Source organism: Carettochelys insculpta, chromosome 2 (assembly GCF_033958435.1).
Source record: "Carettochelys insculpta isolate YL-2023 chromosome 2, ASM3395843v1, whole genome shotgun sequence".
NCBI lineage: Eukaryota > Metazoa > Chordata > Testudines > Carettochelyidae > Carettochelys > Carettochelys insculpta.
This window is the reverse complement of record NC_134138.1, coordinates 54535141-54551827: the sequence shown is the minus strand read 5'-3', so window position 1 is coordinate 54551827 and position 16687 is coordinate 54535141. Positions and strand designations below refer to the sequence as shown.

Genomic DNA, 16687 nt, shown 5'->3' with positions numbered 1-16687 from the left:
CTCAGCGCTAAGGCTCCCACGGCTCAGGGGCCAACGCAAGGGCACAGCCACGTTCCACTTCCTAATGCGCATGCTCAGAAATTACAACGCTTCGAACGGTGCCGGAAGCGCCCCCTTCCAGCCCGGGTGGCACGGCTACAACCGCACGGCAGGGGGTGGCTTACGGCTTTGTCGTAACAGCCCCGGATCCAGCCGTAAAGCGTGGAACTCTCTCCGCGCTGCCGTTGCATTAAGGAGATTTAAAGTGAAAGGCGCCAGAATCCGCTGCGGGTTCTCCGGCAACATGGCGAGGGCTGGTGCCGCGCCTGGGGAGCTCAGCCTCATGGACAAAGGCATCGGGAGGTGGGAGCTGCGCGGAGCCCCCGCTGGGGGGACCTAGCCAAGGGAGGCGGGAGTGGGAGTTGCCCGTTTGCCCCAGGGGAGCACGCGCGGGAAGGCCGGTGGGGGTCTGGTATTACGGGGTGCCGCAGCGCCCGCCACAAGCGTGTTCCTCAGTGCAGAGCTCTGCCCCCGCCTCCTCCACCCGTCCGTGCAGCTTCCCGCGCTCCTGGGCGGTGCTGAGGCGTTTTCGGTGGTACGGCCTGCGTGGCCTCCGGAGGCCGGGCGGTGTGGTGGAGGAGGCTGCGCTCCCTGTGGAACACTTCGCCGCCAGTTCAGATGTGCTCATAGCTTAGGTACTGCTGCCCAGAGTACTTGAGCTACAGGTTGAGCGTCTTCCCCGCACCCCCGGGACCTGAGCGGTGCTGGAGGAGAGAATTTGCTGGGCAATGGGAGGTCAGTGTGATCTCGCACATGACCAACGCTTCCACCGCTTCCTGGGCTCTTAGAAGACATTTAGGGGTAAATTACAGTTAAATAACGGCGGACGTGACTTTCCTGCAGCAGGAAAGTAATTGTTCCAAACCTGTCAGCTGCTCTCCTCCTGGGGCCTTGCAGCTGCTCCTGCTGGGGGAATTCTGTGCAACTGTGCCCCGTTCCCTCCCCGGCAGCACGGTGGTGTCTGTGCGGGACCCTGGAGCAGTGCAATAAGAGACAAGTCACTGAGAGGGCAGATGACATGGAGTGGGGTCTGGAGATTCCCATGCTACATGAGGTGGGTGGCAGGAAGAGAAAGACTGCTCCCCAACGTCCTTGCACAGAGCAGTTTGGGTGGGTTAGACCAACCTCCCCCAGCCATAGGAAGGTCATGTTGGTGGAGGATGGGGTGGGGAGCTCGACAGGGGGGTTCAAATGTGTGGGGATTTGGCAAAGCTCCCCATGTCTGCCCAACCTCCAAGCACAGAACAGGGACGGCCAGGGCTGATGGCTATAGACATATTTTATGAGTCTATAGGAAACTTCGCCGCACCCATGATAAGTGGTTGTCCAGCTAACTAAAATCATGAGTTTGCCACATGAGAGCATTCAGTATTAGAGAGGTTCAGTCTGTGCTCCATAATCTTCTACAGTGGGGTGTTCACCTAAATCTAAAAGGAGGCAGATCAGTACATCTTAAATCACTTTGCCTACTGATTATCACCTGCATATTAAATATTAAACTGCTTAAGTAATAGTATATTTCTTTGCTTCACTGACTTTGTAGTCTTAAAAACATGGACTAATAGAACACCAGAACAGGAAGGGATGGCAAGAGGCCATCAAGTCCGATCCCCTGTCCTCATGGCAGAACCAAAGGCCATCTAGACTAGGGATCAGCAACCCCTGGCACTCGTGCCAAGAGTGGCATTCAAGGTGGGAGCTAAGACCCACCTCTCCTCCCCCCCTCCTATGCAGTGGGGGCACAGAGATCCGCAGGTGCCGCTCTGCTCCCATTGGTGCACACCATGGCGAGAAGAGCCCCAGAGGGAAAGAGGGGACATATGAGCTCCACCTGTGAGCTAGTCATTAGAGAGTCAGGTGGGTTGGGCTGCCCATTTGGGGTGGGACAGAGCTATTGGGAGTGCAGGGCTGTGCCCTTCTGACTGCAAGAGTAGGGCAGCATGGCACTATGAGGAGCTCAGGGCTGGGCCCTTTAAGCTGCAGCTACAGGATAGCACGGAGCTGCCAGGATTATGAGACTGGGCCCTTCAGGCCAAAGGTCTGGTGGTAGTTGAGGAGTTGCTCCCCCCTTCTGCATGTGCTGTACTCTTCTCCTCCAGGGAAGGGAACAGACCCTTCTGCTCCACCACCTCTGCCATCTGTTCCCCCTTCCCTGGGGACAGGGACTGAGCCCTTGTGATCTCCCAGCTCTGTCACCTGTCCCTGTCTCCCCCAGGCATAGCAACTGAGCCTCTCTGCACTCCTCTCCCATTCCCCCGTCTCTGCTGTCTACCCCTACCTTCCCCAAGGACAGGGACTGAACCTTTCTGTCCCCTCATGCTTTCCATTTGCTCCCCCCACTCCACAGTACAGGGATAGAGCCCCTCTGCTCTCTGCTTGATTCTTGCCCTGGGGCAGGTATTTTTTAGTCCATCTGCCCCCCACTGCTGTGCACTGTCTAGGATGGAGGCCAAGCCCTCTTGTTTTCCATTTCTGCCCTGTCTTGCTGTCTCACCAGTCTTTGTCACCATCCTTTGGGCAGGGGTTAATTCCAGTGACATGTTTGGAGGTCCTGCTTCCGCAGGGCTGCCCAGTTCCTCCCCACCTCAGCTCGCTTGGCCCCAGCACATGCCAGCCCCACTTCTGCACACCAGGGCTCACCCTCCTGCCACCAGCCACAGCGAAACAGTAAGCCTCTGCAATTTGTTTATTAATGAATTTATTGTAAGTAGGACTTACAATAGTTAGTAAATGACTTTAAAAGTAATCACCAGCACTCAGACCATAATGCATAAAGGTCAAAAGGTCAATTTTTGCACTCCACCTTGGAAAGGTGCTGACTCCTGATCTGTATCATCCCTCTCAGGGAACATTTCAATGGAGTTGGCCATTCTGTTAAAGACCTGAGAATATGCATCCTACAACAAAGAGACTTTACAAGCAGATTACATAGGGAGATTTATCGGAGGGGGTAGCCATGTTAGTCTGGATCTGTAACAGCAACAAAGGGTCCTGTGGCACCTTATAGACTAACAGAAAAGTTTTGAGCATGAGCTTTCGTGAGCACAGACTAACTTCATCAGATGCACTCCCAGCTATCTCTGAGACACCACTGACTTCCTGAGAAAACTGCAAGACATTGATGACCTACCAGAAAACACTATCCTAGCCACCATGGATGTAGAAGCTCTCTATATCAACATCCCACACAAAGATGGAATAAATGCTGTCCAGAACAGTATCCCTGATGATGCTACAGCACATCTGATGGCTGAGCTCTGTAACTTTATCCTCACACACAACTATTTCAGATTTGGCAACGACATATACCTTCAAATCAGCGGCACAGCTATGGGTACCCACATGGCCCCTCAATATGCCAATATTTTCATGGCTGACCTGGAACAGCACTTCCTGAGCTCTCATCCACTAGCACCCCGTCTCTACTTACACTACATTGATGATGTCTTCATCATCTGGACCCATGGGAAGGAGACTCTGGAGGAATTCCACCGGGACTTTAACAACTTTCACCCGAACATCAACCTCAGCTTGGAACAGTCCACACAGGAGATCTACTTCCTGGACATCACGGTGCTAATACATGATGGCCACATCAATACCACCCTGTACCGTAAACCTACTGACCGCTACGCCTACCTTCCTGCCTCCAGCTTCCATCCCAGACACACCACACGATCCATTGTCTACAGCCAAGCGCTAAGATATAACCGCATTTGCTCCAACCCCTCCGACAGAGACAAACACCTACGGGATCTCTACCAAGCATTCTTGAAACTGCCATACCCACCTGAGGAAGTGAAAAAACAGATCAACGGAGCCAGACGTGTGCCACGAAGCCTCTTACTACAGAACAAGCCCAAGAGAGAAACCAACAGAACACCACTAGCCATCACCTACAGTCCTCAGCTAAAACCTCTACAGTGCATCATCAGGGATTTACAACCCATCCTGGACAATGATCCCCCACTTTCACAGGCCTTGGGAGGCAGACCAATCCTTGCCCACAGACAACCTGCCAACCTGAAGCAAATCCTAACCAGCAACTATACACCGGACTACAGTCACTCTAACTCAGGGACCCATCCATGCAACAAACCTTGTTGCCAGCTCTGCCCACATATCTACACCGGCAACACCATTACAGGACCTAACCAGATCAGCCACGCCATCGTGGGTTCATTCAGCTGCACATCTACCAATATAATTTATGCCATCGTGTGCCAACAATGCCCCTCTGCTATATACATCGGACAAACTGGACAGTCTCTACGTAAAAGAATAAACGCACACAAATCAGACATCAGAAATGGCAATATACAAAAACCCGTAGGAGAGCACCTCAATCTCCCAGGCCACACAGTAGCAGACTTAAAAGTAGCTATCCTACAGCAAAGAAATTTCAGGACCAGACTCCAAAGAGAAATTTCTGAGCTACAATTCATCTGCAAATTCGATGCCCTCAGCTCTGGCTTAAACAAAGACTGCGAATGGCTGGCTAAATACAGAAGCAGCTTCCCCTCCCTTGGTGTTCACACCTCCAGATCAACTGCTGGTAGTAAGCCTCACCCTTGCTGACTGAGCTAACCTTGTTATCCCCACCCTTGCTCTGGCTTATTTATACCTGGCCCTGCAGATTTCCAAGACCAGCATCTGATGAAGTGAGTCTGTGCTCACGAAAACTCATGCTCAAAACTTTTCTGTTAGTCTATAAGGTGCCACAGGACCCTTCATTGCTGTTATAGGGAGATTTGTGAACTGGGCTTCCTATTAAAATTTGACACATTAACACTTGGTGTGAAAGAAGAGAGCAATTATCTCACATATTACAAAGACTGCTTTCCTTCTTTTGATGTTCCTAATGATCTCAGGCAAGAAACTTAACTTCCCCCACTCCTCACCTCGCTCCTTCTGTTCCATGTATTTGCTTTGTCAGTTTTTGTTGAAATTTTTGGATCTCTGTGCTATACAACAAAGTCTGGACTAGAAAAGCTATAGATCTGAAGAAGTGAGTCTGTCCCATGAAAGCTCATGACCTAATAAATCCTTTTGTTTGTCTTCAAAGTGCTGCGTGACTGCTGTTTTGTTTTATAACATCCCTGTTAGATATTCAGCCAACTTGTTCTTAAATATCCCCGATGATGGAGATTCTGCAGCCACCGTAGGCAATTTATTCCTGTACTTAACCACCCTGACTGGAAATTTTTCCTGATGTCCAACGTAAACCTCCCTTGTTGCAATTTAAGCCCTTTTCTCTCTGTGTGATTCTCTTCGTACAGCGTGAAAACCCACACTCCTAGTCAGAAATACAAAATACCAACTTTTAGATTTTTTGGGGAAGCAGGGCTAAAGTTTCTGATAAGTATAGTGAATTATTTTCTAGTTTAAATATTGAGAACCTTAAATATAAGGCTGATTATTTTGCTTTGCTGTAGTACTTGAATAAATATTTTTAATTATTGATGTGTATTAGTTGTGATTTGTACCCCTTAAATACTGATTAATTTGAGATTGACATATTTTTAAGTAAATTATTTTTAGACATCTTTAATTAATACTGAGTATTTTCATTTATAGCTTGTTGGAGATAAATCTAAGTTCAGAACTTCACACCATCAACCTACATTGTAACCAGATCTTCAAGATTGAAGGGCTTGGCCATATCCGGAATTTGCAGCATTTAGACCTATCATCTAATCAAATAAATCGAATGGAAGGACTAAGTACCCTGACTAATCTTCGTACTTTAAATTTATCCTGTAATTTGATAACTAAAGTGGAGGGTTAGCATATTTTTGTTTTCTTTCCGTATAACAATTTATGAACCTCTTTTGAAAGTTATTTTGAATTTTGATGCAAGAATGATTTTAACTATGTGCTTAGATCCCATTGAAGTCAAAATCCCATTGAACAGATTGGATTACATTGAAGAAAGAGTCTAAAAGATATCACAGCAATATTTCCCAGTTAATTATTTAAAGCAGGCTAAAAAGTTTATTTTAAAACTTCATTCTTTTTAAATAATACCAACCACGGTGTTTGTATCATAGCATAATTTATACTTGTATTTTATAGTGTCTAAACTGAGTCTTTCTGATTTTTTCATTCAAAGATGCTTATCTAAGTATTTTTAAAGTTCTTGCATTAACTCCTTCCTCCCCTTTACTCCCCCATCCCTCCCTTTGTTTAGGACTGGAAAAGCTCCATAATTTAACTAAGTTGAATTTGTCCTACAACCACATACATGATCTTACTGGTAAGTGGCTCTGGCAGTAATGTTGTCACATTCAGTATAAGATATCTGACCAAATATATTTGCAAAGAACTAAAATATAGGAAATACATGACAATAGATGTCTCAGGAATGTACCACTAATGGAAAATGAAGCATTTAATCTCTAGATCATGAGTTCAAATCCTGACGAGGTTATTAATGACTAAAATTAATTATGATTTAACAGTTAGGTGGGTAAAGTGAAATGCATTAATAATCTTAAAAAAAAGGTGCACTGTCACTTAGACCACCATTTGCAATGGACCTACAGTAAACTCTTTCATATCCAGCACCACCAGGACTGGGAGGTTGGTGGATGTTCAGATGTGTTGGATGGTGGAAAGATGTCTTCCCTTGGTCCCTGACATAGCTCCCTGCTTGCCTGCAGGGGGGTCTTGTGCCACTCCTGCTGCAGCGTGGTAGTCTCGATCAGCTCCTCCTTTGTTGCCTCACGACAGGTGGCAGCTACATCTGCTTGTGACTTGGCTGGTGCAGCAGCTTCTCCTGCCACCAGCTGCACCTCTGGGCTGCCTTGTTCTCCTGGCAGGGCCTCACCATTGCACTCCTGCTCCATTCGGGCGTGCCCCAAATGGTGGGGCTCTTCCCTTCCCTTGAGGTCAGTGTGTTGCTCTCCAGCTGCCTATACCTTCAGTACGGACATGTGCTGTGGGGCCCTGCACCAGCTTTAGCAGCCCACCCTGCTAACACAGTGCCTCTCAACACCAGGGCTGCTTTGTCCCAGGCTGCTGGCTCAAGGGTGCCCCATTGACAGGGGCTGCTGGGCAGCAGCTGCATTCTGTTCCCTGTTGATCAATGGGTGGGATAGGAGTGGGAGGAGGAGGCAGCTGTGAGCAGCGGAACCCCCTGGAGGAGGAGGCCTGGGCACTGGGATGGTGCCTGGTGACGGTTGTTTGAGAATTCTGGTAGATTTGAATACTGGTTAAAAGAGAGTTTACTGTGCATTTCTCTTGTTGGTAGTATCAGCCGAGGGATCAAAGACTATAGAGATATTTAGACACTTTAGCTAACGCAGACTGGGAATCTTGAGTTGCATAGTGCTTTTAGAGTGTTGTCAGTCTGTCATATATGATGAGCAACATATTCACATTTTTAAAAAAAATCCAAAATATTTTAAGCAAGTAAGAGTTCGGAAATAATACAGCAAGGAAGAGGCCTGGATTTTATTTTCAGTTCTGCCACTGTCTTGTTCTGGTAACTTCACCTGCAAACTACAAAATCTTCCCAACATTATAAAGCACTTCAAGATACTCTGAATAATGGTAGCTGAACGTTGTTACTAGGGGAGTACTGTTATAATAATTGTGTTATGTAAAATCTTTCATTTGAGGTTCCCTGTGTTTTGTGTATTATAAGTACATTTTAAACAGAGAAGAAGAGAGCCTCCTTGAAAATGAATTTTTATGCTGGCTTCTTGAAGCTGTAGTCATATCTTACAGTCACAGCATGTTGGCAGCAAATTCAAAGTATGTGTTATTAACACTAATAGACAATGATTTAATTAATCATATCAAGCAGCGTTGGCATTAAATGGAGAAAATTTTCCCAGTGGTGCTTGCAGTATTTATCATCTACAAAGCATCTGTATTCGAAATCAACACACAAATGTATTTACACTTGGTGTGTGTGTTGCTACTATCATTTTGAGAGAACCATTACAAAATCTTTGCACTTGCTTTTGTCTGTAGTGGTACAATGCCATTGTATGTGGAAATAGCAGATATGGCAGCCCTGGCAATTGAACTGGCCCATCAGAATACCATAGTGATTTTTGCCAACTTTCAGCACCTATGCATCACTTTGTCCTTTTTCAGCAAGCCAGCAGCAACTGAGGCTGGGTCTACACTTGCCATGGAAGATTGACCGCTTAGGTTTAATCTTCCGTGGTGCCGTTTCACGCATGCGCAAAATGGCTTGTTCTAGGGTCAGTGTGGACCCCAGAACTCCTTGCAAGCCGCAAGGATTAAGGAATGTGAAGGGGAGGAGTGTTCCCATCGGCATTCTGCAGTGAGGACAGGGACAGATATCGACAGCTGCAAAATTGATTTGTGGTATGCAATTGGCATACCTAAAATTGCGTAGCAGCCTTCAGTATTCAAGGTAAGTGTAGACTCAGCCTGAGATATAACTGAGCTGCAGCACAAGCACAGTAGCTGATCTGTGATGTGTATTCTTAGCAATGTGCAGTATTCAGACGTTGGGAACCAAAGTTTAAGATGCTGCATTTATATGAATTTTGTGTGCTTGCTTCATTAGCTACCTTCACTTGTATTATGTTTGCAAATCTATATCCCACTGAAGAATATTTCACATTGTTGTGCAATTTGCCAGTATACCAAATAACTATAGAAATAGCTTTCTGGTTTTCTGTCAGATGCTTAGCATTAGTTTAATGAACTTCTTGTTACTTTTACTGTTTATTTTTAATTAAATCTGTATATTTGTAATCTTCATACTAAATTTGGCCATGAATACTGAAATATATAATTCAGCGATTAAGCCCTGTGTCAACTAGTTACATATTAATTCAATATTAGGCTGATTTACATCAGTACAGTAATTATTGTGGTGGTGCACGTCTACCCATCTTGGGTCCATGGTGGAAGATGGAGTGTGGCGTTTTGAAAGACTTGTCTCAGTCCACTAGCAGAGCTCCTGTCTAAGATTTGAGCTGCCCAACAAGTTCCCAGGCTCCTAGTGGGCTTAATTATTTCTCTCCCTGCCACCCCACCATGGTCTCCCTATCCACTTGGTAGCTGCAGAGGGTATAATACTGCAGAATTGTGGGTGGTGGGAACTAGACATGTGGGGAGCATTATCTTCATAGTGCTGAATCTTTTTTTAAGCTTCCTATGTGATAATGCTTGCGGGAAAAGAGCAGGAGGTGTTGTTGATGGAGAGGAATAAAGGGATCTATTGCTGTGTGAATTCTCAGGATTATGTCCCATGAAGTAGCCTCCCTGGAGCTACTCTATTATTGTAGTGTTTACAATGTCCAGAGAAGTACAATACGCTTTTTAAAGTAAAAAACCTTTTCAGTTAACCATTTCCAAAACATAGGCAGTCCTGCAGCCCTTAAAGACTAACAAAGTCACCCATGAAAGCTCATTACTTAATAAATGTGTTAGTCTTTAAGGTGCTACAGCACTGCTTGTATTTTGGGAGTAACTCAAAGACTATTTCCATATTCTGTTTCTGTAGCCTCTTAGACTATTTCCAAAATAGGAAGTGTGATTAGTCTTCATGACATAAATTTTGGACTTGATTTTTCAAGAACTTTTTTTTTCATATTATTAATCCTACATATCTCTTTACGGTGATTTATTTATACAATAAATATAGCATTTGTTCTAAGTGCTGGTCCTAACTAAGCTGAAGAGAGTGCAAACTGCAATCTTAGTAATGTACTTTGTATTTACTAACATAGATCTTCCAAGAGAATATTTTCTATTTTTAATCAACTGATTTTTTTAAATGAACTAATAATTTCCCTTATAAAATTTACTTCTTACAATTGTCATTGATGTAACATTGTCTTACAATGGCTAAACCTTGAGAGAGAAGTAGGGCAGGTGCTGGATAATTTCAGGATGTAAAATATTTTCATGTATTTTTACTGTTAATAATTTTGTTATCATTTGTTGGCCAAGAAAATGTTTGTTCTTAAATACTTGTCTGTAACAAAAGTCACTACTTTGTATTCTTCTACATTTTACAGGGTTTCTGGACCTTCGTGGAACCAATCATAAAATTAGTCACATTGATCTTCACAGCAACTGCATAAACAGTATTAACCACTTACTTCAGTGTATGATGGGACTGCACTACTTGACCAGTCTTACGTTAGAAAAACATGGAAAGGGCAATCCTGTCTGCAACACAACAGGTATGAGTAATATACCTGATAATTACTTTGAACTGTAGTTACTGTCCAAACATCAGTGGCTTCTGTGACTTGTAAAACTGTGTGTGACCTGGTTTCTGCCACTAATAGCTTGGTTCATAAACCTAAGTTCTGTTATACTGTTGTGACCCGTGTATTCCCTGATTCATGCTATCAAAGCTGTTGAAGTTTTTCTCCCTTTCTACCTGTACAATGTGTCATGCATGCTGAAAGTCATTATTATTATTATTATTATTAATTTGTTGTCTTTAAACATTAAGGCCTGATCTTCAGCAGTTGTCAAAGGTGAGTTGACAACTGGCTAGTCATCTGGTGCTGCACTTTTTTGTTTCCATTTGCTAAATAGCATTAATACATTTAATCATACTGATTGCTGAAGCACAGATTTACTCAGCTGCAAATGAGCATAGAAGAGTTCTGTGAAACAGTCTATATTACATGTGGAAACCATCTTGTATAAGAAGCCATTTCACGTCCCTTACTTCTGCACGCACACAAGAGCCTGTACTTTCCTTGACCTGTTTGGGAATGGCAGGAAGGATGAGTTCTATGGAATGCATTAATGAACTGTTTGGTGTCAACGCTCCAGCTCCCCAGTACCTGTTTCTCTTTGCTGATAACGATTTTTCTCGGAGAAGTGATTTACGATTCTCTAACTAATTGCCTCTGACATTGGGCTTTGTTTGTGTAAGGGTATAAAATACAGGAGTTAGCTTCATCAAGCAGCCTTGCTGGACCTGGTTTTACTAGTGTCCAGTTTGGCTCATCTGTTGCCTTATTGAATTCAATAAAGCTGAATGTTAGCCGCCTAAACACAGAGAAGTCTTGTGCTTCAACAATCTGGAGGTTCCACCGAGATCCCAACGCACCACTTGCCCAGACGGAGGGTCCAGCACTCCACTTCCAAGCCTCTCAAGATCACTCAATAGAAGGTAAGGGGGATACCTGTTACAAAATCTCCCAGCAGGGGCTTGGGACTGGAGTGACTGCTGGCCGTCAGGGTAAGGGGGAGCTACGGGTCCCACTTTGTGGAGCGGCTAACATTCTTTGTCTGTCTGTCTGTCTGTTTGTGTGTGTCTCTGTCTATTAGGCCTGTCTTGTATGTCACAGTTCCAACAGGGCACACCGGTGTCTCTAGTGAGGCAGCCGTGCACTGGACCCTCTGTGTTCAGACGCTAAAAGCTGGTGTGATCCCACTACTCTCTTTTGGCACACAGAATTGTGGAAAGCCTTGCTGCCTCCCTCTGTTTCTGTTCTGAAGAAAGACTAACCTTTAAAGATATCCCTAAGCCCGGGCAGACTTAAATCCCACCAAGCCGTTTCCAGACACCAGGACACAGACATCCTGCTGGGCTGGAGCAGATGCTGGGAACCTCCCCGCGAGCCAGGTGGGCTTCAGTCCAGTCCCTCGCACCAGTGAGCCAAGTGAACTCCAGTTTGGTGCCTCACAGGAGGAGAGGGGGAGGAAAGATCTGGTGAGCCACGTGGACCTCAGTCCAGTGCCTCGCACTCTGTAAGCCAGGTGAACTTTGGTTTGGTGCCTTGCAGGGAGAGATCTTGTGAGCCAGGTGAACTTCGGTTCAGTGCCTTGCACCCTATGAGCCAGGCGAACTCCGGTTCGGTGCCTTGCAGGGAGAAAATAAATTATGGGGATAGGTCAGTCTACTTGCAGGTTTTTAGATAAATGGAATTGGTATACCAGAAATGATCCTTTGAAGCAATTTCCTCTAGAGGGTACATTTGACTTAAAAAAAAAAATAAAATAAAAAAAAAGGGAAAAAAATTATTTCTCTCCGGAGGGCATTAGAATCAAAAGGTAGCAAACAATTTCTCAAACACAAGTTACTGGGGGTAAAGAATATGGGAGCAGTTGCGTCTGGGCTGTGAGAAACAGCTGATTGAACAAAAGCCCAGACTGTAATACCTTGCAGAAACTGCCCAGCTCTGAAAGCTGTTAGTTTAACCCTGTGTGGTACAGAGTGTAGTCATGCAAGCATTGATGTTGCAGAATATGTGTATCTGTCATGGAGTTTTGTTTAAATTAATTGTCTTGCTAACGTGTTTGTGTCAGAATCTGATAACTTGCCCTTGCAGCAACAAAGAGCTGTTTTGGTTTTGTACTGCCAAGCATCTGGCAATTAGAATCTCTACTAATCTGCACTCCTCGTCTGTTTGTGTTTGGAGCTACTTTGCTTTTGACCGGTCTGGGGTAGTTTTGTCTGCCTATATGTGTCTTGCTGGTGTATCCATAAGGAGTGGATGCCTTCCGATGTGGACACCTTCCAATATCAGAGAACAAAAGTTGTGTAGAACCTAAATAAGATCACAGAGTTAAAAATCTTCCCTTCTGTGGTAAAGTTAACTAAATTATAAAGGTAACATTCATATATAGAAATAACGGATGAGATGTATTTGAAATCTCCTGCTAAGGGTTGTGCCCAGCGGGACCACAGGGATCTGCAGAGACTGGTAAACCAAATACACAAGTTAGAAGAAGGGTTTAATATCGATCTGCCAATAGCTCTCAGCTTTATAAATCCAAGATTTACTAAAGGAAGAGGTACTTACGAAGACCCAGAGTCCCTTCAATAGCCCAAATTTGGCCAGTTCTAAAAAAAAAACCCCAAATTTAAATCGCCATAATTCAGTAAAACTTGCTAAAATAAGATAAAAGGTTTCTATTGGGATTTAACTGCCCCAAATGTATAAAAGGGAATGTAAGCTGTGTACAACACTGTAAAATTAGTTAGAGTAGTGAAATGGGTTTTAAAAAAAAAAAAAAAAAAAGTATGCACTTAAGTGACCCTGTAATAAAGTGTGATGTATATAATTGGCTTTTAATAAAGGGAGGTAATAAAAGTCAAAGGGAAAGTCAGATCCCTGTAATAACACCTTCAGATGGTGAAATCTAAACTACTAAAGTTTTCATTTTTAAGGGAGCAAGGGTGTGATTAGAGGGCAAGAGTAAATCATTAATTCTGAAGAGTCTGAAAAAAAATTCAAAGCATCTTGCAGAGATTAAAAGGAACTAAGCATATTTGTAAATGGAGTATTTTAAGATGTAATCTGCCACTCCCAAAGGAGGGTGGAAAACTGGTCTTTTGTCTTTCAGAAAAAAGAAGAAAAACTGGTAGTTACTGAAGAACAGCCTAAAACATCATGAATCTCCTTTCAAAATGAAAAGCATGGTTTTGTATTTTGTTTGTGCTTGTCTTATTAATAGCATTGTTAAGTTGTCTATATTGGTTAGTAAACAAAAATGCACATGGGCTCACAAATTAAAAAAAAATGGTCTGTATGTTGCTGCCTTATTAAACGCCTTGCAGTTACCATGTGCTGTTGCAGTTACTAAAGTGTGCTGCTCATCAGGCTGCTCATGAAGAAGTTACATGTGGAAATGCCTTGGCTAACTCAGAAGCTAAGGCTGAAGCCCTTTCCCCTCTTGGGCCGCTTCATTATTTCCTATTTTTCAGACTCCCAGTCTCCTATTCCAACTCTTCTTGATACTGCACTATTGCAAGATCAGGCCCTAAATTTGGAAAAGACCACCTGGAGACTGGATATATACCTTTTGCATCCTGACTGCCTTTGGCGCTCCCCGGACGGCCGCCTGGTTGCGCCCAAGGTCCTTCTCCCTTATCTTGCTTGCGTGCACCACAGTGTGGCTCATGTAAGAGAAGCAGGGGGATGATTACTGCTGTTCAAACAAAATTGGTTTGCTCCCAAATTCTCTCAAGTGGCCCAAAACTAGTGTCTGGCTTGCCCTGTCTGCCAAGCTCACAACATGGGCAAACCTGTAAAGACAGTTCTGGCAACCAGATCTCTGCCTTTTAGGACCGTTCTTAAATTTACAAATGAACTCCATTCAACTACCCAAATGTAAATCGTTTGAATATGTGCTGGTTATCGTTTGTTTGTTCTCGGGATGGGTAAACGCTTATCCATGCAGGAACGCTAACACCATCACAGTGGCAAAAAAAAGACTTTTAAGTCATTATATCCCATCCTGGGGAATACCCCTCGTGATCTCCAGTAGTAGAGGTAAGCACTTCACTGGACTTAGTCCCTATGAGATTGTGTGTGGCTGGCCTATAAGACAGCTGAGCAGCTCGAAGATCGACCAGGCCAATACCACACTTGTGAAAGGAAGCACAGTAAAGTACTGTCAGGAACTTGGGAGGTGTGTGCAGTCCTATCATTCACAGGTCAAGGAGGCTTTTCTGGAGACCCCGACTGAACCGTGCCATAAGCTGCAACCAGGAGATTGGGTCTGCGTAAAGGTCCACCAGCGAAAGACTGCCCTAGAGCCAAGGTGGAAGGGCCCCTACCAAGTCCTTTTGACCACCCATACCGCTGTGAAGTGCGAGAGACTGCCCACCTGGATCCACACCTCCCACTGCAAACCGGTTCCAGCTCCTACAGAGGCGGGTCCTGAAGAGGAGCACCGCAGACCCAGGTCCAGAAGTAGATGGGGATCAGTGCAGGCCTGGTACTGGCAATCCAGGCCCAGAAGCAAACGAACCTGAGGGACCAAGACTAAGGTACCAACTGCAGCCCAGGAAACCTGCCAGGAATAGGTGAAGAAAGTGACAAAGCCCTGAAGAACAGCCCACTGGGGCTGGCCAAACAAATCCTGCTGAACTTACGTTTAGGTTTGTTTTTAATACCTAGTAGCCGTAGCCTGTATGGCTCAAATACATTTATTCTTTTAATGAACCAAGTTTCCCTAGGATTTAACACCACAGATTGTTGGATATGTGCTCATAGCCCTGTACCTTCAGAAAGAGGTGTCCCAACGATTCCAGTCCCACTAAATAACACTCAGATGAATGGCACATGGTTTGGTGATTTGGGCCAGAATGACACATGGTATGATAAAGGGTTTAATGGCCTAGGATATGCTTGTTTAGCCATAACCTCAGTTGGAGAATATTATTGGACGTGCAATGGCACAGGAGGCCGAGTGGGGAAAAGCAGGTGCAACATAAGCGTTGTCCAGAATGGGGTTTGGTGTAAGATAAAGGCCCTGCCAACCTTGACATCTTCAGGTACTATTTTCAGTGGATGATGAAACCCCAATGCAGTAAAACCTTAACAACTAAGGTTGGCCATTATTTCACATGTGGCCAAAGGGCATATAAAACCCTGCCCATAAGTTGGAGTGGAACCTGCTATATTGGGGCAGCCTTCCCAGCCATTCAGATAGTAGACCGTCTTCCCGGTAGCAGAGTTCGAAACTACCGACAGATAACGAACGTGGAATGGTACTGGGGAGTCACAACCCTAGGTTTGGGTGTTGCCTTTGCGATGAAGGAAATACGAAGGCTGGTGGAAGCTTTTGAGAAAGTCGCCAATGCTACAACCAAAGCCCTCCGAGCCATCGATAAGGAATTGGGAGAAGTGAGGCAAATGGTCTTCTAAAACTGAACGGCCCTAGATTGCATCCTGGCAAGTAAGTGCGAGGTTTGTGCGATGGTGGGAAAGCAATGCTGTGTGTGTATTACAGACACCAGCAAGGAAGTAGAGGAAGACGCTTCAGAAATTGAAAAAGCTGTGATGAGCCTTAGGCAGGAGGAAAGTTGGACCCTCTGGGGTTGGTTGGGAGGTTGGATTGGACATGTGGGAACTTGGATTTTACAAGGAATAGCATTAGTATTGGCAATAGTCCTTTCTGTCTGTTTCTGTTTCTTGTTAATCAAATGTTGTCTTTCCTGTGCTCTGAAAAATACAGAGGACGTCCTTACCAGCAGGGAAGTGGAGCTAATGATTTTAAGGCATGATGAGCAAAGAAAAGAACAAGAGGTGTATGTAAATACTTTAATGAACATGTATCCATGAAATGACTTCTGAGTTAGCCTTTTTAAGGCTAAAGTGGGGGAGTTGTGGAAACCATCTTGTATAAGAAGCCCTTTCACATCCCTTACTTCTGCATGCACACAATAGCCTGTACTTTCCTTGACCTGTTTGGGAATGGCAGGGAGGATGAGTTCTATGGAATGCGTTAATGAACTGTTTGAAGTTAAGGCTCCAGCTCCCGGTACCTCTTTCTGTTTGCTGATAACGGTTTCTCTTGGAGAAGTGATTTATGATTCTCTTACTAATTGCCTCTGACACTGGGCTTTGTTTGTGTAAGGGTGGTATAAAATACTAGAGTTAGCTGCATCAAGCAGCCTTGCTGGACCTGGTTTTATTACTGTCCAGTTTGGCTCATCTGTTGCCTTATTGAATTCAACAAAGCTGAATGTTAGCCGCCTAAACACAGAGAAGTCTTGTGCTTCAACATACACCATGAACTTAATTTGAAAACTGAAAAAAATTCCTCTTCAGCTCCTTAATCACATTGCATCAGGGTGCTCTCAACATGTTCAGAGGAGCGTCATGGCATAGTTAAAATACAACTATGTTCTGCATGCTGGAGATAAGTGACAATATCTGAATTATCAGTTCTGAAC

General features: G+C 44.6%; 1 protein-coding gene across 4 annotated transcripts in view; it reads left to right on the top strand.

The window, feature by feature from the left end:
• Positions 1-207: 207 nt before the first annotated feature.
• The window catches only part of LRRCC1 (leucine rich repeat and coiled-coil centrosomal protein 1), a 43690-nt gene continuing 27210 nt past the window's right edge, over positions 208-16687 (top strand). Inside the window, exons 1-5 of one of the 4 annotated variants that reach the window (XM_074987007.1) lie at positions 246-342; positions 2561-2706; positions 5617-5822; positions 6230-6295; positions 10050-10217. In XM_074987007.1, coding sequence (XP_074843108.1) covers positions 5750-5822; positions 6230-6295; positions 10050-10217 — 307 coding nt within the window. In that variant the 5' untranslated portion in view covers positions 246-342; positions 2561-2706; positions 5617-5749. Of the gene's footprint in view, positions 343-2560; positions 2707-5616; positions 5823-6229; positions 6296-10049; positions 10218-13000; positions 16040-16687 lie in introns of those variants that run through there. The other 3 variants (XM_074987006.1, XM_074987005.1, XM_074987008.1) reach the window with 3 other exon arrangements.